This window comes from Phacochoerus africanus, chromosome 1 (genome assembly GCF_016906955.1).
Source record: "Phacochoerus africanus isolate WHEZ1 chromosome 1, ROS_Pafr_v1, whole genome shotgun sequence".
NCBI lineage: Eukaryota > Metazoa > Chordata > Mammalia > Artiodactyla > Suidae > Phacochoerus > Phacochoerus africanus.
In genome coordinates, this window is record NC_062544.1 from 108,314,020 (window position 1) to 108,331,499 (window position 17,480).

At 41.8% G+C, this 17,480-nt stretch overlaps 1 protein-coding gene across 3 annotated transcripts; it reads left to right on the forward strand.

The window, feature by feature from the left end:
• On the forward strand, positions 1 to 13,205 carry ZNF502 (zinc finger protein 502). Of its 3 annotated transcripts, XM_047771610.1 has the most exons (4): positions 1 to 94; positions 8,058 to 8,262; positions 9,182 to 9,295; positions 10,080 to 11,664. In XM_047771610.1, exons 3-4 carry the CDS (start codon positions 9,241 to 9,243, stop codon positions 11,645 to 11,647), a joined length of 1,623 nt encoding a protein of 540 aa, XP_047627566.1. In that variant the 5' UTR covers positions 1 to 94; positions 8,058 to 8,262; positions 9,182 to 9,240; the 3' UTR covers positions 11,648 to 11,664. The 3 variants fall into 3 exon arrangements, with proteins under 3 accessions (XP_047627566.1, XP_047627555.1, XP_047627575.1); XM_047771599.1 differs by lacking the exon at positions 8,058 to 8,262; XM_047771619.1 differs by lacking the exons at positions 8,058 to 8,262; positions 9,182 to 9,295 and having other exon boundaries at positions 10,080 to 13,205.
• Positions 13,206 to 17,480: the final 4,275 nt, after the last annotated feature.

Genomic DNA, 17,480 nt, shown 5'->3' on the forward strand with positions numbered 1-17,480 from the left:
GCTCTTACGGCCCGGCGGGTGAGCCTGCGCCGTGGGTTTTCCTGTACGTCTGGAAGCCTGGTTGCCGCCCCGCGGGGAGCGCCCGGACCTCACGGTGAGCGGGCGGGGCCCCAGTGAGGGGAAAGTAGTGGCTCCTGGCCCGCCTCCACCGGGGCGATGGGCACAGGCTTGTGTAGGAAGCCCACCAGGACGTTGTTCTTCCCGGATTGCTGCCTCTGCCGGCGGCCTGACCTGTCTTACAGCTTCATCCCTGCACTCTCCAGGCCTGGCACAGAGGACACGCCTAAGGATGGTGGAGTGAATGAATGAATGAATGTTGATTGAGTGGGGGATAAATGATCAAGAGCTAGGACCCATGTTCGAAACGAAATCCCGGCAGCCATAGTTCTGAATACCAGCCACTTCCCTCAGCTGCAGCTCAAACTGACTTAAGAGGAGAAGGCAAATAGTGTAAAGAGCACTGGCTAGGAAGTCTGGAGACATGGGTTATAATTCCCCAGGGTATAGAGGCGATTTCTTCATCTCTAAAGTTGGACTGTCACTGCCTTCTTTTCTCTACAAAGCTCAGTTCATGGCATGTACATGTTAGCACTTATGAAAACGTTAATGTCTAACAGAAAAAATTTACTATCCATTACTTGCCAAATATTACATATAATTTAGAGGTGGGAGTACAAAGTGAGTGACCTCGGAGCCTTGCCAAATGGGAAGAGGCTTCCATTGTAGTGTTAGAACATAGATATGTCAGCAGATTTCTGTGATAATTTAAGCCACTTTTATTTGTCACTTACCATGTACCAGGCACTGTTTGAAGCAGTTGTGTACTAAGTAGTTTTTAATGAGGAAATTGAGGTGCGGAGAGACTAGATGGCTTATACAAGGACACATTGCAACTAAGTGACCCAAGGCAGGAAAAGATGCAGCAGCCTGGATGAGTTCATTACCTAGGGCTGACAGGCAAGTCAAGAAGGGCTTCAGGAGTTCCCACTGTGGCTCAGCAGGTTAAGAACCCAACCTAGTTTCTATGAGAATGCAGATTCAATTCTTGGCTTTGCTCAGTTGGTTAAGGATCAAGCATTGCCCCAAGCTGCATAAGTTGCAGATGCAACTAGGATCTGATGTTGATGTGGCTGCAGCTTAGGCAGGCAGCTGCAGCTCCAATACAGCCCCTGGTCCGGGAACTTGCATTTGCCGCGGGTGTGGTCCTAAAAAGAAGAAAAAGAAAGAAAATAATTGTAAAAAAAAAAAGAAAGACTTCAGAGAAGGTACATTTAAGTGTGGTCTTATTGAAAGAATTTTGGTTTCATATTTTTGAAGAACCCCCACCTGACTCTTCTAGAATCCATCAGCAAATTCTAGAGGGGTAGGGCAGTGGTGAAAACTTACAAGACATGAGGAGGAAACTGGATCCCTGTTAGTTTTAGCAAGATGAGGATGGAAATATATATATATATATATATATATATATATATATATATATATATACACACACACACACATACACATGCATACATACACACACACACACATACATACACATCCCTTTCCATAATACCTATTTCCCCCAGTGTAGATTCAGATAGGTCCTTTTAGCATTTTAAAATCACCAACAGATTATTCCACTTTATGCATTTGTGGGAAGCACCTGTACATTTCCCTTCTGTGTGACTTAAAGGCCGAGGTGTCAGCAAACTAAGGCTCTTGGTCTATATTTGGTCTACACCCGTTTTTGTAAAATAAATTTTTTTTTTTTTGTCTTTTTGCTATTTCTTTGGGCTGCTCCCGCGGCATATGGAGGTTCCCAGGCTAGGGGTCGAATTGGAGCTGTAGCCACTGGCCTGCGCCAGAGCCACAGCAACATGGGATCCGAGCTGCGTCTGCAACCTACACCACAGCTCACGGCAACGCTGGATCGTTAACCCACTGAGCAAGGGCAGGGACCGAACCCGCAACCTCATGGTTCCTAGTCGGATTCGTTAACCACTGCGCCACTACGGGAACTCCTGTAAAAGACATTTTATTAAAACACACAACCAAGATCACTTGTTTACACATTGTCTAGTTCTGTTTTTGAACTACAGAGGCATAGTTTGCTAACTTTTGGCATAGGCGAACAACTCAGATGATCTAAGACTGGAAAAGACTGGTAGTCACCAACCTGTCCTCCAATATAATGATGCCTAACCCCTGTTGACTCCCTGCTATGTGGCAGATACCTTTATAAATGCTTATGTGAATTAACTCATTTAGTCAAGAGTTTCACAGAACCTTGGAGCTAGAAGGACTCATGGGTATTATCTAATTTGTCCCTTTTTTCAGATAACTTGTCACAATAGGCCTGCTTATTGTAGGCTGTGGTAGAGCAAAATTTTCTGACTCCCAGTCCAGTCCATTTTTCCACTTTGATCTTAATCTGAATGGGAAACCTGTACCGTATTCATTAGATGTGGCATTTAAATTTTTTTTTCCTTTTTGTGTTTAAACCCATGAGCCAGATCTCTCATTTTAAAATATTTTTCTGACTATAAAAGTAATTTATGTTTATTGTAGAAAAAATGAAATATGTAGAAAGATGTGAAAGACAAAGTAACTCATTAAATGACCAGTTGTTGACATTTTGGTGGGTTTTCCTCTGTCCTTTATTATGTGGGTGTTTTGTTTATATCTGTATATTAATAATAGTTTCCATTTACTGAATGCTTATTCAGTACTGGTACATATGTGCATATTTTTTGTTTTAGTATTTCGTAGTCTCCTGTTTTAACACATTGTATTTTCTCATGAATATTCTTGGAAAATATGACTCATAATCTATTATATTGGTATGCCTTTTTTTACATTTAATAATAATAACGTGATCTTTGTACATAAACTTCTGTGCTCATCTGATTATATTTTTTTCATTTTTTTCTCAGATTACAGAGTTATTTATTTTTACAGAAAACTTCCCTTTTTTTTTTTTTTTTTTTTTTTGCTTTTTAGGGCCATACCTATGGCATATGGAAATTCCCAGGCTAGGGGTCCAATAGGAGCTACAGCTGCCAGCCTACACCACAGCTATAGCAATGTGGGATCTGAGCCATGTCTGCAACTTACACCACAACTCATGGCAATGCCAGATCCTTAACCCACTGAGCGAGGCCAGAGATTGAGCTAGCAATCTCATGGTTCCTAGTTGGATTTGTTTCTACTGCGCCACGACAGGAACTCCATTACAAGAAGACTTTCAAACATTACAATAAGAAATGCCTTAAAACAACAGTTTAGCATAGTCTTTTTCCTCAGAGATGATTGAGGCTAGAAATTTGATAGATATTCTGAGTGATTTAAGTTAATTTTTTAAAAATAAGGTAAAATATGGAGTTCCCGTCGTGGCGCAGCGGTTAACGAATCTGACTAGGAACCATGAGGTTGCGGGTTCGATCCCTGCCCTTGTTCAGTGGGTTAACGATCCGGCGTTGCCGTGATCTGTGGTGTAGGTTGCAGATGCGGCTTGGATCCTGCATCGCTGTGGCTCTGCTGCAGGCCAGCAGCTACAGCTCCGATTAGACCTCTAGCCTAGGAACCTCCATATGCCACAGGAGTGGCCCAAGAAATGGCAAAAAGACAAAAAAAAAAAAGTAAAATGTAAATAATTGAAATTTAGAAAATAGGAGAATCGTTCATAATTCATATCGTCATAGTGATGATTAATTTTCCTTCTTGGTTTTATTCAAATACATATTTTAGTATACATATATGATGTTAGGATGTATTTGAAATTTTATTATCCCTTGTTTCTTTCTTTCTTTTCTTTTTTTTTTTTTTTTTTTTGTCTTTTCTAGGGCTGCTCCTGCGGCATATGGAGGTTCCCAGGCTAGGGGTCTAATCGGAGCCATAGCCACCAGCCTACACCAGAGCCACAGCAACGCGGGATCCAAGCTGCGTCTGCAACCGACACCATAGCTCAGGGCAATGCTGGACCTTAACCCACTGAGCAAGGCCAGGGATTGAACCCACAACCTCATGGTTTCTAGTCGGATTCATTAACCACTGCGCCACGACGGGAACTCCTTTTCTTCCTTTTAAAAATTATTTATTTATTTATTTTTTAACGGCTGTGCCTGTGGCATATGGAAGTTCCTGGGCTAGGGGTTGAATTGGAGCTGTATATGCAACCTATGCTGCATATTGCGGCAATGCTGGATCTTTAACCCACTGAGCAAGGCCAGGGATTGAACCGACATCCTCATGGACACTGTGTTGGGTTCTTAACCCACTGAGCCACAATGAGAGCTGTATTTTTTCCACTTGCATATAAGTATTTTTCCACATTGTTGTGTATTTTCATTTTCCATTATCTGATATCTATAATAGTTTCCATCTAGTGGAAGTACCAAGATTTGCTATGACTTGCTACGTTGCTAAGCTTCAGTGTCCATCAATAGAAATACTGTGTTTTCCAACATACCAGGGTTTTTTTTTTTTTAACAGGTAACAAAATAATTCAGTTTGGTTCCCTGTCCCACCCCACCCCAAAAGTTCTTTTTTTGTGGAAAAGTTCTTAGAGTAGAATTAATAAGTTAAATAATACAGGCATTTTTATGACCTACTGATGTCTTTGAGGATCTTCTAAGATACACTGATGTGGTATATGTCATAGAGATTGAGAATTTTATTTTCTGAGTTCTTCTGTCCTCAAAGCGGTGATCATGGTGTCCCAACAGCAACTCAGCCTACAACTTTAAGACCTAGTATATAATGTTAGATTGCCTCTAGAAAGGTAAAACCAGTTTACATTTCCACTAGTGGGATATGAGAAGCTCTTTCCCTGCACATTTGCCAGTTTTGAGTTTTAGCATTCAAAGGAAATTATCCAACTTAATATGAACATTGAGTCTTCATTCTTTCAGTTCCCATTTCTTTCTTTTTTCCTTTTTTTAGGGGGGCGCATATAGAAATGCCCAGGCTAGGGATCCAATCAGAGCTACAGCTACCGGCCTACACCACAGCTATAGCATCTTGGGATCTGAGCCACATCTGCAACCTCTACCACAGCTCACGGCAATGCTGGATCCTTAACCCACAGAGCGAGGCCAGGGATCAAACCCTTCCTCATGCATACTAGTTGGGTTTGTTACTGCTGAGCCACAATGGGAATTCCAGTTCTCATTTCTTTGATCACTACTGAGGTGGAACTTTGTTTTAATATCTTTATTTGCGTGATTTTTTTATTTTATTTTATTTTATTTTTTTGTCTTTATAGGGCTGCACCCATGGCATTTGGAGGTTCCCAGGCTAGAGGGTCCAATCTTAGCTGTAGCCGCTGGCCTACACCACAGCCAGAGCTACACCAGATCTGAGCCATGTCTGTGACCTACACCACAGCTCACAGCAACTCTGGATCTTTAACCCACTGAGTGAGGTCTGGGATTGAACCTGTGTCCTCATGGATACTAGTCAGGTTCATTAACTGCTGAGCCATGACAGGAACTCCGCCTTTTGTAATTCTTGGTGTATTTATTGCTGTGGTTGTGGCGTAGGCTGGCAGCTACAGCTCTGATTGGACCCCTAGCCTGGGAACCTCCATATGCAGTGGGTGCGGCCCTAAAAAGAAAAAAAGAAAAAAAGATAATCCTAATCCTAATCAATAATACACCCATTTTTCTATCAGTTCATCTTTTTTCTTTACTCAATAAAAAGAAGTCTTTTATCCATCAGCTCTGTTGATTCCTTGATTTATAAATCAAAATACTTTTGTTAGGTTATCTGTCTTTTATTTCTATTTTAATGTAGAGACTGTTGAATTCTGTGTCCAGATTTATCTGGCTTTGTCCTTTGTGGTTTGTGATTTTCTTCATAATGGTTAGAAAAGTCCATTGTGACCCTAAGATCAATCATTTATCAATATTTTGTTCTATAGTTTCTTCCTTCCTTCCTTTCCTTTATTCTTTCTTTCTTCCCCACACCTGTAGCATATGGTCATTCTGAGACCAGGGATTGAATCTGAGCTGCAGCTGCAATCTATGCCAGGCCACAAATGGAACCCAGGCTTCCACAGCGATCCAAGCCACTGTAGTTGGATTCTTAATCCACTGCTCTACAGCAGGAACTCCTCATTTTTTAAATTTTTAACTCTTTACTCAGTTTAGATATATTTTGGTATGTGATGTGAGGTAGGAATCTCACTAAGTGTTTCTCCAGATAGTTAAGTAATAGTTCCAACATAATTTGTGAGCAATCATATTTTTTTATGATTAGGAATGCCAGTTTTTGGAGTTCCTGTAGTGACTCAGCGGAAACAAATCTGACTAGGAACCATGAGGTTGCGGGTTTGATCCCTGGCCTTGCTCAGTGGGTTTTAAGGATATGGCATTGCCATGCGCTGTGGTGTATGTCACAGACACAGCTTGGATCCTGCATTGCTGTGGCTATGGCATAGGCTGGCGGCTACAGCTCCGACTGGACCCCTAGCCTAGGAACCTCAATATGCAGTAGTGGGGGTGGCTCTAAAAAGCAGAAAAAAAAAAAAGAATGCCAGTTTTTGTCACGTATTAAGTTATTTTACTTATTTCTATTAGGTAATTAAGAATCTTTAAACTCAAAAGCCAGACTTAAACTTCCTTATAAATGAATGTTTAGTTTTCCTGGCTACACTCATTTAATGATTTTATTGGTTATTCCCAGAATTTCAGTTACTCTCCTTATGACAAAAGGTATTTATACAAATATTCAGCCCACACTTCTCTCTTCTGTTCCACATAAGTATGCCTGATATTTCAAATTGAATGTATCTTTTTTCCTCCCTAAACCAGTGTTCCCACTCTCACTAAAGGACGCTGTCATCACTCAAGCCCCAAACCAGCAAATTATCATTTTCTCCTTCTCCCACACATCTCCCTCAACTATTCCTATCCTGTAGATTTTTTTTTTTTCTTTTTAGGGCCACACCCATGGCATATGGAAGTTCCCAGGCTAGGGGTTGAATCAGGGCTGAATTGAATGCCCTGGCTTATACCACAGTACAGCAAGGCCAGATCCAAGCTGTGTCTGTAACTTATACCACAGCTCATGGCAACCTGGGATCCTTAACCCACTGAGCAAGGCCAGGGATCGAACCTTGTCCTCATGCATGCTAGTCAGGTTCTTTACCACTGAGCCATGGCAGGAACTCCTCATCCTGTTGATTTTGTCTCTTAGTCAATCCAGTCCCCTTATTGGACTGCTGAAACAACCCCAAAAGGGTCTTCCAGCCTTCACCTTGATTTCCACCCCTTGTACACAATTTTTCTCTGCATTATTAGCAGAAGGATGTGTGTGTGTGTGTGTGTGTGTTTAATCATGTCACATCTTTTTCCAGATCCCTTTTATGGTTTTCTGCTCACTCTAGTGTAAATTCCTTAAAATAGTTTTCAGGGCTATATTTGATCTAGGCTTTGCTTGCCTCAGGCTTCCTATCTTATTTCTAGTGCCTGATTCTTTGGCCTTACTAGATCTCTTTCACTGAGCTTGATTTATCTGTTTTAACTCTCTGACATCTTTTCCCTCTGCACCCATCCAATTCTTATTTATCTCTTCTATAGGGAGGCTTTCTTTCCTAGATTAGATTAGATCACCTCTGCTCTACATTCCACAGCGCCCCATATTTCTACTTTTATAAATCCTATATTTGTAACTACTGGTTTAATGTCTTTGTCTAGCTGTGATATAAGCTCTGGGTAGGTGAGGCATGTCTGACTTTTTCTCTACTGTCAAGTTCTGATGATACCCAAACCCCATTCTATTTGATGAGTCTCTGTAGGAGGATTCAGCCCTGGATCCACTTTATGTCCCTACTGTGGAAGAAGATAAGGAAATTCCAGAAAGTATCCTCTTAAACCTTTAAAACTCATCACAGAGGCAGAGACCTGATGAGAAGCCTACAGAGCAGCCTTATTATGTACTTTAGCAGACATCCTATTTCTTCATGCCTTCTGAGCTCTTAGTTGTGGTAAATCATCTGTCAAAAAAAAAAAAAAAAAAGATCATCTCTCTGTCTTCTGTTTCTCTTGAAATAATGCTTCTAATTCTTACTTCAGGGTTATATGGAGAGATTTTGGCCACAGTATGCAGCAGCTTATGTGATCTCAGTTTCCAGACCAGGGGTTGGACCTGGGCCACAGCAGTGAACATACCAAGTCCTAACCAGTAGGCCACCAGGGAACTCCCTGGAAAGACATTTTTGGATGAAGAGTTATGATTTTGACTTTACAAACACCAGGGACTCTACTATTTTTGCACTTTGTAAGTCAGAAATTATTTCATAATTAAAATGTTTTGTTTTTGTGTTTTTTGTGGGTTTTTTTTTTTTTTTTTGTCTTTTTAGGGCTGCACCCACAGAATATGGAGGTTAGGCTAGGGGTCAGATTGGAGCTGCAGCTGCTGGCCTACACTACAGCCACAGCATCACCAGATCCAGGCTGCATCTGCAACCTACACCAGAGCTCACGGCAACACTGGATCCTTAACCCACTGAATGAGGCCAGGGATCAAACCTGTATCCTCATGGATACCAGTTGGATTTGTTTCTGCTGAGCCATGACAGGAACTCCTGAAGTGTTATTATTTTTTTTTAACTGCAGCCTATACTCTTATATTGAGCTATGCTTGAAGAAAAAAATTTTAATTCATATAACATCTAGAAGAAAGGACAATCAGTGTATGTCTAGGTTGTATTAAATAAAGAGAAGTCCCTAACTACTGTCCAGCTCCTTGGCATATAGTAGAGGTGGGTGAATCAGATTTAATGCATTAGCATTGCTATGAGGCCATTTCCCCACACAACTTTTGATTATGACTTTTCATATAAGTTATTGTATAATGGACATAGTGCACTAATTGACATGAATATTCCTTTTCATTTCATAGTTATTTTTATCTTTATAAATAACATTCTGGTTTTATTTGTCAAGTGCTTGAATATTTGCTGATATGTCAGTCTGTCTGACTGTCAGTTCTTAGACAGCTGACCAATAGAGTTTGTGAACCTGGAAAGCTGGGAGTCCCCACCACCACCCTGACCCCTGGTGATGCATTCCCACTGCTTTTCTGATAGCTTCTGTGTGAGTTATCAGATAATATCCCTGGGCAACAGTCTTTCCTCATTTTTCTGTTTCCTGGGACAGTGATGTCCCCTCCCTACTCTTTTTTTCCCTATGAGCAGGGCTCCCAGTTTTCCAACCTTGAAGTCTTTTATAATCAAAGCAAAGAGAAGATTTGTGGATGTTGAATATGCAAGAAGCTAAAGAGAGAGAGATTGGCAGAGAGATTTGTGCAGGTGAGTGAGCAGGGGATCACTAGTGGAAGAAACAGGAGGGCTTTGGAATTTTTCAAGAGAAACTGAATGAACTCAAGAAAGACAATTACCCTCTCCTTTATGGAGGTTAAGGGTGCATGTGGGTGACCATCTCATGATGCCAGCTTTTCCCTTGTACTCATTTGCTCTCTTTGCCAGTATTTTTAACTTTTATATTCTCCCACTATCTACTATTTGAATATAAACCATCCATGTTTCCTGTCTTGTTCTAATCTTAGTCTGCAATTGTTTGTTTTTTGCCCTTTATCTCCTTTGTCTCTGATTCTCTTCCTTGGTGTCTGCAGCTGCTAATTCCTCATAAATTATGATCACTTACCCTAATGCAGCTCTCTTTCACTACTACAACTCTGAATTACTTGCCCCACTTGCTCTTATTGGCCCTTACTCAGAGGCCATTACTGAGACCTGTCGAAGTTAGGTCCCAGGGAGTTCCCACTGTGGCTCAGTAGTTAACGAATCTGACTAGGAACCATGAGGTTTCAGGTCCGATCCCTAGCCTCACTCAGTGGGTTAAGGATCCGGCGTTGCAGTGAGCTGTGGTATAGGTCACAGACATAGCTTGGGTCCCACGTTGCTGTGGCTCTGGTGTAGGGCTCCAATTAGACCCCTAGCCTGGGAACCTCCATGTGCTGCAGGAACGGCCCTAGAAAAGGCAAAAAGAAAAAAAAAATGTTAGGTCCCTATAACTTCAGGGGCTTCCATTCTGACCTTCACAAGAGATATTAACTCTGGTTGTTTCTTTCAGGTTGGGTGAACAGGCCTGCTCCAGAGCAGAATGGCTCTGAAACTGATTTGCCAGGGATAGTGGCAAAGAGATTCCAAAAGGATGAATACCAAGATTCTACATTTGAAGCAAAATATGTTTGTGAGAATATGAAGGAAAGCCCTCCCAGAGAGGTTCCAGGACCATGCGTTTTCCAAGAAGGAGGTTTTGGGGAAATAACTCTTATCCACAAAGAAACACCTCCAGAAGTGATTAGCCAAGAATATAATTTTGAGAGAAGTTTGCTTTTGACCTCAAACCTTGCTACACATCTCAGAGTTTCTACAGAAGAGAGTCTACATCAGTGGGAGACAAGTAGCATACACACCAATGAGATTTCAGACCAAAGTAAATGTCTGACCCTCTCTACAGAGGAAAAATCTTGGAAATGTAGTGAATGTGGAAAAACTTTTACTCAAAGCTCATCATTTACCCAACATCAGAGAACTCACAGGAGACCCTATGCTTGTGAGGATTGTGGGAAAACCTTTAGTCGTACCTCATTCCTTGTTCGACATCAAAGAATTCACACTGGAGTGAAACCATATGGATGTGAGCTGTGTGGGAAAACATTCCGATGTCAATCATTTCTTACTCAACATCAGAGAATCCACACTGGAGAGAAACCGTATAAATGTAATGAATGTGGGAATTCCTTCCGTAATCATTCACATCTCACTGAACACAGGAGAGTTCACACTGGAGAGAAACCATATAAATGCAATAGATGTGGGAAGGCCTTCAGTCAGAACACACACCTCATTCATCATCAGAGAATTCATACTGGTGAGAAACCTTATTTATGCAATGAATGTGGCTCTTCTTTTCGCAAACACTCAAATCTTACACAACATCAGAGAATTCACACTGGAGAGAAACCCTATAAATGTGATGAATGTGCGAAAACTTTCCATACAAAGGCAAACCTCTCTCAGCATCAGAGAATTCATACTGGAGAGAAACCCTATAAATGTAAGGAATGTGGGAAAGCCTTTTGTCAGAGCCCATCCCTTATTAAACACCAGCGAATTCATACTGGAGAAAAACCCTATAAATGTAAAGAATGTGGCAAAGCTTTTGCTCAGAGCACCCCACTCACTAAACATCAGAGAATTCATACAGGGGAAAGACCCTACAAGTGCAGTGAATGTGGTAAAGCTTTCATTCAGAGCATTTGCCTTATTCGGCATCAGAGAAGTCATACTGGAGAAAAACCCTATAAATGCAATGAATGTGGGAAGGGCTTTAATCAGAATACCTGCCTCACTCAGCATATGAGGATTCATACTGGGGAGAAACCCTATAAATGTCAAGAATGTGGGAAAGCCTTTGCTCACAACACATCTCTTACTGAACATCATAGAACTCACACTGGTGAAAAGCTCTATAAATGTAGTGAGTGTGAGAAAACCTTCCGCAAGTATGCACACCTTAGTGAACATTATAGGATTCACACTGGTGAGAAGCCTTATGAGTGCATTGAATGTGGAAGATTCTTCAGACATAGTTCAGTCCTTTTCAGACATCAGAAACTTCACAGTGGTGAATAAACCTGGGATTCAAGTTACAACAGTTTCTCTAGCAAGAGTGACTAGGAATCTGGCTGAGGGGAGAGGGACAGGAAGAGTTTCTGGGGGGAAGGAGAAGGAGCCTTGGATACTATGCTCAGAAGGGTATTTCCAGAAATGGTGGTGGGAACTTGGAGAATGCAGAGCCTACTCCAGGGGGGCATCTGGGAGTGCAGTTTCTTTTCAGAGGGTTCCCTGCTTCTTGCTGTTCCTCTCTCCCCATGGCACACTCCTGCCTGGAGGTGCCATTTGTTAAGTTAGCACTGTGCTTCTCTTACCACACCCCCACCTCACCTCCCCAACTTGTCACTTGTGTTCACTGGCCAGTAGGCTGAGGTGATTTTCTAAGCACTAATTGTCATTGTGAAAGTGGGAGCAGTTCTGAGGTAGTGCTGAGTAGCCTGCAGATGGTCTGAGGCAGCTCTGACCATGCTACTGTGGGGAGGGTGCCCATTTGTGGGAGTGGTCCCATAAAGGGGAGACAGATACAACTGAAAACAAAGAATCATCATTCATTCATCATCAAATAAAGGGATATGTAGCAAGAACTGGCAATTGCTACAGAAATGGTGAAAAAGACTTTTACCAGGGTGAGGGAAATCTTTCCTGATCCTTTCAACATGGATGGTGATCTGGGGCTAAGAAGGGAATAAGAAGTCAAGAGAGACTTCTCTTGAATGTTGTCAGTGAGAAGCAAGTCTGATCTTTTCAGAGGGCCATGGAGAGAAAGACCTCACATCTGTCCCAGAGGAATAGTGGCTTACCCTGAGGGAAATGGTTTGTGTAGGCTGCTAGTGATAAGGGGCCTCAGAGCAGGAAGCCTGCATATGCCTGTCCTGGACTAGACCATTCAGCTGTATCTTGTAAGTTTGGTTGGGCCACTAGTGTATAGGAACCAGAAGAGAAGGTTCTTCTAGATTTAATAGAGTGGGACTTGGTGTTAGCCTTTGGAGAGGGGAAAGCATTAATGATGAATGAAGTTAGCCTTTCAGGTTGGCTGGACTTGGGGGCTGCTCGACTGGTCCTTAAGAGAGAAAGCATTAGTGATGAAGTGATCAATATAATAGGGAAGGCTAGATTTTGTGTAATCATGGGATTGGTGGCTAAAACCAAAGATTCAGTAAATCTCAGATGGTTCTGTTTTTACTGGGACTTTATTCCAGGATATTTACTCTTCCCTGTGGATTAGGAGTATCTAGGGGAACACTTCTCATGGGATGAATTTGGAAAGAAGTCTAGAGAGAATTACTTCTTTTTCAAATCCCTGAAAATCAAGACAGCATGTTTTGCCATGACCGTGATGGGTTTTTATTATTATTATTATTATTATTATTATTATTATTATTATTATCTTGAGAAAAAGGAAGAGCTTGTTTCCCTTGTATTTCTCCATTCCTTTTCATGTTCTTAAGTGCTACCCAGAGATTCAGCTCTGGAAGATTAAATGAGGATAGCCTTTGACTTGTATTCAAAATAGTTTCTATGCTCTGAAGTTTATATAGTTTTAAAAATATGACTATTAAAAAAAAACTAAAGTTAATTCTGGAATGGTTGGTTATTTGGAACTCAGCATTGATTTTTTTTTTCCAGAACAGCTATTTTGTAAGCATTGGTTTGAGCAATTACCAATATTGGGAATGTGTCAGAAATTAGACACATTTTTCCCTCTCCAGCAATAAAGATTATATTCTCAAATATGCCATAGGGCAATTCATAATTGAGTAAGTTAATATCTTATGGGCAAAAATAACCCTATGAGAATTATATTTTATGCTCATGGAAAAAATATGTGGTCTACTGAAAGTAATGTCAATGTATTTATATTTCCTAAATGAAAAAACTATAGAATTTGTTGCTGGAACATTGTGAATGTTCAATTAATATTTATTTGTTGAATTAATATATTTTAATCAACTTTGACCACCAAAACTTTAGGAACTTCCTTATACATAATTATGCTAAGTATCTAATTTATGCTACTAGCTTTGGAGCCTTGAGTGGAGGATTAGAGAGGAAAGGGAGAGTTTTCTTGAGGAAGAAATGGGGAAACCTTAAGAGTGAAACTAGTTGTCAGAAAAATTTTCTAGGAGTTCCCATTGTGGCTCAGCAGGTTATGACCCCAACTAGTACCCATGAGGTTGCAGGTTTGATCCCTGGCCTTGCTCAGTGGATTAAGGATCTGGCATTGCTGTGAGCTGTGGTGTAGGTCACATGCAGCTCAGAGCCCAAGTTGCTGTGGCCGTGTTGTAGGCCAGCAGCTGCAGCTCCAGTTCAGTCCCTAGCCCGGGAACTTCTATGTGCCACTAGTGTGGCACTGTAAAGCAAAAAAAAAAAAAAAAAAGAGAGAGAGAGTTTTCTGTAATGGAATGAACACCACCGAGTTTTTAATCCTCAGGTGCCATTTTCACTGGCCGGGGATTCAGGAAGAAAAGAATCTATCATTTAAAAACTGCCTTAATTCCACATTCTCACACTTGGAGATATTGCTCCTGATTTTCTCAGTTTCTGGCCCACTCCAGCATGGCCCTAGATCTAGGAATTGTTCTCTTCCTATCTTCCCTCATCATACCCAGTCCACCACCATGCCCTATTGACATTATTGCCTAAATATGGAGAACATCTCTACTGCTACTGCTTTATTCCAGTTCTCCAGATTACTTCCTAGGCTATTTTTCTCTTTTCCTAACCAGTCTTGCAGTTTCTTTTCTTTTTTGCCACACCCACAGGATGCAGAAGTTCCCGGGCCAGGGACTGAACCCATACAACAGTAGCGACCTGAGCCGCAGCAGTGACTATACTGGATCCTTAACACACTGAGCCACCAGAGAACTCTTGAGTCTTACAGTCTCTTCCCCCACTAGGCCGTCTTACACATTTCTTCTGGATGATCTTTGCAAGACACAACTGATCTCTTTCTGAATGAATTTCTAGCCCCAAAAGGGGCAACTGAAACTCCTCATCTGGTCCATGCCTGCATCGCCATTCTCAGCAGACATTCCTTGCACATCCTGTTCCATAGAGCAAATTCTTGTGACTCGTCATCACCAGTGATCTCTACTTTAGCACTTTTGCACATACTATTCCTTTTGCCTACTTCCCTTCCTTGCTTCTGCTGCCTGGGAGCCTCCCATTTGTCACTTAGGAATGTGCTCAGGCAGCATCTCTTCGTAGTTCTCTTTCACCTCACATATATTTTTAAATTTTTTCTATATTTTGTACTTTCATCACTTTATGTGTCATTTTAGGTTGTAATAGTTTATAAATCCTTCTCTTCCCACTGAACTGTCAGCTCCATTAGGGCAGGAGCCATGTGAAATTTACTCACCTCTGTATTCGGTCTCTGGCATTTAGTAGGTGCTCAATAAATATTTGTGGAAGCCAACTAAAATTGAGTCAGACACTTCTCCATGCCCATCTACAGGTTGTGACTTAGGTCCCCAGTTACCAGCAGAAAGGCATGGTGAATACATGAGTGTGTCATGAAGTGTTTGCCATAAGCAAGTATTCTGAACCTTTCCCCAAGGAACAGTGTTTGGACCACTCTGATACAGAGAGGATCTCAAAAGAAAGAGTAAGGTGTTCACATTGTGCCTCAGCAGTTTAAGTACCCAACTAGTATCTGTGAGGATGTGGGTTCAGTCCTTGGCCCCTTCTCAATGGGTTAAGGATCCACATTGCCATGAGCTGCAGTATAGGTTGCAGATGCAGCTTGCATGCTGGCCAGCAGCTGCAGCTCCAATATGACCCCTAGCCTGGGAACTTCCATATGCCCCAGGTTCAACCCTAAAAAGAAAAAAAAAAAAGTTATCTGTAGCAAAAATTTTTTGTTTTTTTACAAACTAGGCATTTAATCAACAGGAAGAGGAAAATGCATGCAGCTGCAGAAGCACTGCTCTGTCAACTGGAATATCCATGAAACGAGATAGACAAGAGTTGAGCAATGATGCTCACCTTGCCAGAGAGCAATTGAGTTTGGAAACCCTAACATGGAAGCACTACCTGAGCTCCTGGCTTTCCTTGGGGTCTGGAGTGATGAAGGAATGTGTTGCTTATATTCAGTGTGCTGAAATGTAATTTGGGACTTCAGAAGGACACAGAGGTGAGGCCACATGAAATCCTGGAAACGACAAAAGGGAAAACAGAAAGATGGTTGGATTTGCCCAAGGTCACACAGCTAGTGTCATGTGCAATTGAAAATTCCAGTGTCCTATCTTGCTTTTTTCTCAGATTTCTCTTATTTGTTGTACCTCTGTTCCATGATGCCTCTTTACTTCTGTCTCTGATAACCTACTCTTGAGAATGGGAGGAGCTCACTTTAGATTCAGAAGCTTTCTGGCCCTCAGGATCAGACTTTACTGCGTGTAAGTGAGGGTGAAAAATAAATTGATTTTGCATTTGATCCCATCCTCCCACATAATGCAGACATCTAGTTTTGACCCCACATGACTCCAGTTTCACTCTCTTGCAGCAGATTTTAGTTTTGTGGAATGTTTTTGGTGTCCATCCCTCCACTTCTCATTGAAAAGCTAATCCAAAATTGCAGTTAAACCTCAGATTCCTGTTTATAGTAACATTTTCTGCCTAGCATACCCCACTCCAGGGTTAGTTTCTATCCAGCAGAGCATGCTGATTTAGAGATTCTTTGAAGCCTTAAAGGGGGAAAGTGAATAGTCCTAGGCTGTCTAGCATGCGGGATGTTAGGGCTATGGCTGAAGAACTTGCTATCTGATTCACAAGAGGTGCTGAAGAGGTTCTAATTCACAAGAAAGGGAACTCAACATCGTTCCCTGGTATGTCAGCTGATAGTTCTACAAAGGGTCCCCTTGTATTTATTTATTTTGTCTTTTTGCCATTTCTTGGGCTGCTTCCTCGACATATGGAGGTTCCCAGGCTAGGGGTCAATTCGGAGCTGTAGCTGCCAGCCCACGCCAGAGCCACAGCAATGCAGCATCTGAGCCGCATCTGCAACCTACACCACAGCTCACGGCTACACCGGATCCTTAACCTACTGAGCAAGGCCAGGGATCGAACCTGCAACCTCATGGTTCCTAGTCAGATTTGTTAACCACTGCGCCACGACGGGAACTCCCAAAGGGTCCCCTTTTAGCTGCAGATGGTTAGTGTAAGTTTCAGTATGGCATCTGCACTCCTGTTTTCAGCCTCCCAGTTGGACTTCATTTTGGAAAATCAGCTCATCTGGAAATTTGAGAAGGTAACTCTCCTGCTGCATTTCACTCATTTATAAAGCGTGTACTGAGTGCCGACTTTTGTACTCTAGGAATATGATGGTAAGCAGATAGTCCTATATTCCTGAGTTTGCAGATCAGTAGGAATGCCTTGAAGTGGGTCAGTTGCCCACTGCTCTTGGCTTCAACCCTGGAACACATTTGTTGGGGTGAGCCTTTGTGCACAAATATTTCTTGAAGGAGGTTCAGCAAGATCTAAAGTTTTCCAAAAGGGCACAGGGGTGATACCTTGAAGGCTGGAAAGGTCCTGGAAGCCAATGCAGTCATTGGGGGCTGGAGCTGTGACTTGGGAAATATGATAGGAAGAATACTTACTAAGCTTTTGTGTGTTTTTTTTTTTTTTTTTTTTGGTTGGGCCTGTGGTATGTGGAAGGTCCTGGGCCAGGGATGGAACCTGCATCTCAGCAAGGACTCCGGGGCCAATGCATTGAAAATGCCAGATCCTTAACCTGCTGTGACACAAGGGAACTCCTATTAATTTTTTTTCTTTTTAGGGCCACATCTGTAGCATATGGAAGTTCCCAGGCTAGGGATTGAATTGGAGCTGCAGCTTCCAACCTATGCCACAA